The 6,000-nt window shown below is 42.7% G+C and overlaps 1 protein-coding gene across 1 annotated transcript in view; it reads right to left on the bottom strand.

Moving 5' to 3' along the window:
• Positions 1-419: 419 nt before the first annotated feature.
• Positions 420-6,000, bottom strand: part of DNER (delta/notch like EGF repeat containing) — a 332,382-nt gene continuing 326,801 nt past the window's right edge. The window contains exon 13 of the mRNA XM_068543746.1: positions 420-631. Coding sequence (XP_068399847.1) covers positions 520-631 — 112 coding nt within the window. The 3' untranslated portion in view covers positions 420-519. The remainder of the gene's footprint in view (positions 632-6,000) is intronic.

Raw genomic sequence — 6,000 nt, 5'->3', positions numbered from 1 at the left:
TACTTACCCATGCACAGAGTAAGGCAAAGGCTAATTTCATACGGGTTAGGAATAATAAATTTAACTAGTTTCTTTTTCACAGGACAAACACTTCAGACTTCTTTTTAAGTAATGGGTATACTGTATTATGGTTCATACTCTACATGTGTTTCCTAACTCTGCTCAAAAAGCCAACACTCACACGTCAAATACAAACTTGTCCTCGCTTAGACTTATTCTGTAACAACGGCAGAAAACAATCTGGGTTTTGTAATAATATCTACCATGGAAAGTGCACACACTAGTCGAAGCATATAGTTTAGACAGCTGAAAGTACATTAAAACGTAGTCCATGGATTTCACAAATTCCGTTTTTAAAATATTTTTTGCAAACCAAAAGCTGCAGAAAATTAGTTCTTAAATATTCTACCGGAAACTCTTGAGCAGCTAACGTTTTAAATTTCTTAAGCTTTTCATTTTCTTAAAAATATTTAAATGAATGTAGTAGCCCATCTTTTTGAAAAATAATCCCCCAAAAGATTACAAATCTTTTGTTTTAATCAGTGTGACCAAGGGCTTGTCATCGGGGCTGTAATCCTCATAGGCGATGGGGGTCACATCATACATCGCAGGCCGGGATTTCTTTCCAAACCTGAAATCACAGGGAGGGAGGACTCTGGTTAGAGAACTGTTGGCTCTCAAGTCCTGTTAAAGGTAATTGGTGACAATAACTTATCTTCAAGAATCGAACTAATCGAACTATAAAAATACTCTCAAATATCCTCTCTAGCAAGTACAGAAATTTAAGACTTCTTGATATTAACATTGAATGAGTATAAATATTAGCCTTTGGTGTGGGAGGGCAAAAATTGGATTTCACAGAACATAGAGTCCAAATTAATAGCGAAGCTTGTAGGTTAAATCTTGGAAGAGCAGTCAGGCGTGACGGCTCTACAACAGGTTTCCAGAGAACACGTATCGATTTGTCTTCTTCTCAGACCCAGAGCGATTGGGAGAGGCAAGTTTATTTTACACCCACTCTGTGCCCGGAATGCAGAGTGGCAGGCTGGGCTTCTCTGGACTGTGCACAGCCTCTCCCCTGGGACTTGCAGGAGGGCTGTGAGGGCTCAGAGGCCACCTGAGGTCCCAAGACAAGGAGAAAGGCAGAGAGAGGAAATGACTTCAAATAACAAGGTGTTAGCCCACAATCTGTGTGGGCACCCCCCATCCGATCCCACCCACCTATCACTCCCCAACCCCCATGTACACACAGGCCATTCTTTCTTCTCTGAGCATAAAGCCATTTTCCCAACAGACTTGTATATATCAAAAACCCGTTGACGGCAGGACTGAAGCGCAGAAGCCAGGAGTGTCAAAATCCAATTTCAGGACTTCCCGCCAAACCAGTGTTAAAATGGCGATTATTAAAATAAAGCCAATTCAACTTCTGGGTGGTCTCTTCCCTTTCAAGACCTCACCTTCCCTAAAGGCCCCTGGAGTGCAATATAATATCAACAATCTTCCCCATTAGCCCTGCCACCCCTCCTCCCTTTTATAAACAACATTTTTTAACTGTTTCAAGTCCAATGGAGCCTATTAAAAAAGAAATTTTAAAAGAATCTCAAATTTTAAAAGGATTGCCAGGATGGGCCCCCAAGGACTTCTCCAGGCTTATTTCCCATGGCTTTAATCCCATCTCCCCACCTTTCCTATCTCTTCTTCTTATATCTTGGAAAGTCTGTCTTCTCACATACAGAGATGAGAAGTAGAATCAAGTGGGAAGTGAGAAAACGTTGCCTTCTTCATATGATCTTTTATTTTTAAACATTCATCTATCTTGTATTCCAATTCACTCAAGATTTACTGGCCTTCCGGAGTTGCAGAGGCACAAATCATGCCAGACAGGCACCAGGCAAAGTGCAAAGATAAAGAGTTAAAGCACTCTGCCACCAAGAAACCACAGCTCTTGCGGCACTAGCAAAAAGTCTTCAATAAAATTATGTCTAACATGTTAGCCTCACTGAAGGTCCGGAGTTGAGTGGGCATAAATATGGGTTGGACTCCAGCCTGAGGTTTGTTTATCTAAACTGACTGAGGTCTGCACAATCTGAGAAGAGGAAAAGGGCAACAATATAAAAGCCAATTGGCTCAACACTTTCTCCCAAGTCTGAAGATTTCGGAGGCTACTTTAAGGAGCAAGCATTTTGACAACCTATTTCTCATAAAATAGCTAGGTACACTGGTAACAATATACCACCGATAATATTAATTTAATTAATTTTAAAAATCAGGAAATCCCAGTGTAAAGCTCCCTGTATCCGAACATGGTAGCCATGGGACGGTTTCCTGCAGGAACTCCAATGGGAGTGCCATCGAATCCTATGCAGCCTATGAATCAATTGGTTGGCCAACAGGAAAAATCCAAGCAACGTAATAAGTTGAATACAGGTTTACAATACCCATTTTATTTTTTATGTGATTCCAGTTTGAAGAATAATCTGTTTCCTCCAAATCTAGAAAGTTAAATGCCTCCATGTTATGCAATCCATCCACAAGCTGTAGTTCAAAGGGCCGTGATCTTACATTGCTGTCGTGCAGCTGGATATTGACAAGGCAGGTTTGAGGATGAGCGTTCCAGATCCACTGCGCATAACAAAGCAAGAGCTGAAGGCACTCAAGAGCTGCCACGTGTCCACTGTACACACACATAGTCAACTGAAGGACAATAAGCACTGCTTTGTGTCTGCATCGGAAACTCAGCCTGGATCGCAAAGTATAACACCGGTACAAGGGTAACCTGGGTAAAGCACGACTAACACCCCCAGCACAACTGGAGCTGGATTCCTTGCACTATGACCTAACCAGCTCCTGAGAAGCCTCCAAATTCCTTAGGTGAGACACAGAAATCTCCACCCAAAGTGCAGCATCTGCTATATGGAAGCTAAGATGTAAAATAAAGTAAGACTCTCCTTCAATCTCCCACACCTCAGAGTAGTGAGCTCAGAGTTAGTGCAAAACAAATGTGCATTCATACTTAAATTTCCAACGCCAACAGCTTTTTATATTTCCTTAGTGTCTCAGAATTGGGTGGATGTTAAGGAATAAAGCTAATACCTATAGAATTCCATTTTAAACTCTTCAGGCACTAAACCAATGTCAGAGCTTGCCTATGTTATGGCAGGAGTTTTTAGGCAACTGTTCTTTTTTTAAACAATGCACACTGTTTTTCCTTACCCTAAAGGGACATCTTAATTGCTTAAAAAGAAAAAATTGGAAGCTAGAGAAAATTAAAATGTAGACCTTGGATTAGCAAACTACAGTCTGCAAGGTAGTAAGAGCCTGTTGCTTGTTTTTTAAATAATTATTGGAACACAGTTTGCGCCCATTCACAATGCCTCTGGTGCTTTCGCACGACAAAGGCAGAGCTGGTCACAAAGACCCAGAGGCCATATGGCCCACGAAGTCTAAAGTGTTTCACAGGCCATTGTTGAAGCATATAAGGATCACCCATAGTCTCTCTCCAAAGGATTTAGCATCGTGTCTGGCTGTGTGTTAACCATCGTGGAAGCACTAACAGCAGTTGTGCAGCTGTGGTATCAATGTCACTGACAGCTCAAACATCATAGTTGGTGACCAGTCTTGTGCACCTTATTTCACTAAAGAAACAAAAGAAACTGAAACCAGTTATGAGGGAGGTCAAAGTATGTACATTCTTCTAGTTCATATTCCCCTGGAAGTCAACAGCTAAACAATACCTCGAAGAACGGCAGGTGGATGCGAGCTTTAAAAAGGCCCACGTCGGGAGATGCTGTTTGAGAAAAAGCGACTTTGTCCTTTCCCAGCTCTCTTTTTTTTTGTTTGTTTTCTGTGATCGGGCACTTATAGCTAGTAGAGTAGTAAGCAATCAGCAACCGAAGTGTGACCTCAGATGCAGAACTTAGAGAGTTGTGGCTTCACTCCTGACAGTCTGTCACAAAGTCTTTCCGGCCTGAGTGTAAGCAGGGCAGCTGTGGAGCAGATTACTCTTAGGACAAGAGGGGGCTCCTTTTCAAGCCCGCACCAGCACCAGCCGACTGCTGACGTCAGGATCACCAGACACTTCCTGGGTCACTAGGGAGCGTCACAGATGACCCAGTCAGGATTCATCCTGTGCAGCTGCTCAGCTGCAGTCATTCTGATCCAATGTCACCTCCAGGCTAGTGGCAGGGAGACAGGCCATGAAGTGCACGTTAGCTATAGGCTGATGCTCAAAACTAGGAAGAGGGGAATTGCAAAAGGACTCAGTTTTTGTCAATGCCTTTCCAGGGTCTCCAGGAAAAGGGGCAAAAGGGCCAACCAGCCAGAGAGCCAGCCAGGGCCTCTGGAGAACCATGCTGTAGAAGCCACAGGTCAAAGCTGAATAAACGTTTAGACAGGAATGTTCTCAGATATTTGGGAAGGCACTGTATTAACATCAATGGTTTTATCTGCAGTCACTGGTGCATGCAGGAGCTTGTTGGTTAGGAATTCTGCAGTAAATATTTTTGATAAAAATCAGTACCGAATAAGAACCAGGTTTGTAAACGCTTTCAAGTTTATTCTTTCCTTCCAAGAGTATTCAGTTAAGTATCTTTTCAGTGGGCTATATAAGCAGGAAGCCCAGAAGAACCTATCTTAACTATTCCAGGGCTGAGATAAAACATTCTTCCTCTTGAATGCAAAAGGACCTTAGCCAGAGATTCCTCCAGGGTAGGGGAGTGTGGAGGGAATCTGATTTCTTGGGTCTCCCAATACATTCCCGTATAGAGCTATGGATTCTGCTCTTTCCTGGTGAACTAAGCCCCTTCAGAAAGACTTTTGAGAAACAAATGAATTGTCTATTCTCCTCTTCTTTTTACATCCTCTACCTCTCATCCAATGATTTCAAGATACTCCAAATACTCCGGCAGGCTGGTACCACTTACAAAGCTGGTGCCCTGGGATGAATCTATTTCTCAGGCAGGTCAAGACATCCTATGCCAACCCCTCACCGAGATCATCCATTCATTTCAGACCTCAAATTTTAGTGAGGTCTACCATGTGCCAGGACCCACTGGAGATACAGTAATAAAACTCACTGCTATTTACTCAAGAGGAAAGAGTCAAATAAACAATTAAGACGAGATTGCAGGGATTCATCTCAAGGTTTCCTGGAAGCTGTGTTGCTGAGTTGACCCTTAAACAAAGGCACCCACAATGAGGCTGATCTTTAGGGCTTGACTTGGAAGAGGGTTAACTCTCTCTTCTCCCTCAAAGTTACAGAAGTAAGCTTAGTGCAGCTCCCACAAAGAAGCTGCCCTGGGCTTTGGGGCAGAGGCTCTATATCTCCCAACTTCTCTCATCCACTGGCTCCTCTCCTTGGAAGCCAGGTTCTGGTTTTTGTTTCCCCTGGACTCACTCTAAGACCTGAGTCTTAGGTTTGCGGGTTTCCTTTGGAAGAAAACTAACTTTCTGAACCTCTGAGCTTCTATGCCATTCAGACAGAATTTGGATCTGCTTGTGTCTTGAACAATATCAATCACGACGTCCCAACAAAGATTATGCAGGTAATAGTTCCCTGGAGGCTCAATCTTAAGACACCAGGCTCAGCCCACTTTTTGCTACAGCACACTCGCTTTCTGAATTGTGGGCTTTGGATTGTTCTACCAATTGAAGGAAAATACGATGCTTTTAATACACAATATCACTATTATTTTTTTGGTAAATACTCCTTGCAAAACTCAACAGAATTAGATTAACTGATTTTTTCCGTGTTGTAATAGATTTAGAGAAGTAAATGTGGTGTTATCTGTTTATACAATCCTTTAATATTTGTAACTTAATTTGATTGTCGTAACTCTTTAAGGAGGTAGTTCTCCCTTCCCACAGTTGAGGGAACTGTAGTTGTGGAAGGTTAAATCATCGGTTTAAAATATAGTCAGGGACTTCCCTGGTGGCGCAGTGGTTAAGAATCCGCCTGCCAATGCAGGGGACACGGGTTCGAGCCCTGGTCCGGGAAGATCC

Source organism: Eschrichtius robustus, chromosome 5 (genome assembly GCF_028021215.1).
Source record: "Eschrichtius robustus isolate mEscRob2 chromosome 5, mEscRob2.pri, whole genome shotgun sequence".
Taxonomy (NCBI): Eukaryota; Metazoa; Chordata; class Mammalia; order Artiodactyla; family Eschrichtiidae; genus Eschrichtius; species Eschrichtius robustus.
This window is presented reverse-complemented; position numbering and strand designations above follow the sequence as displayed.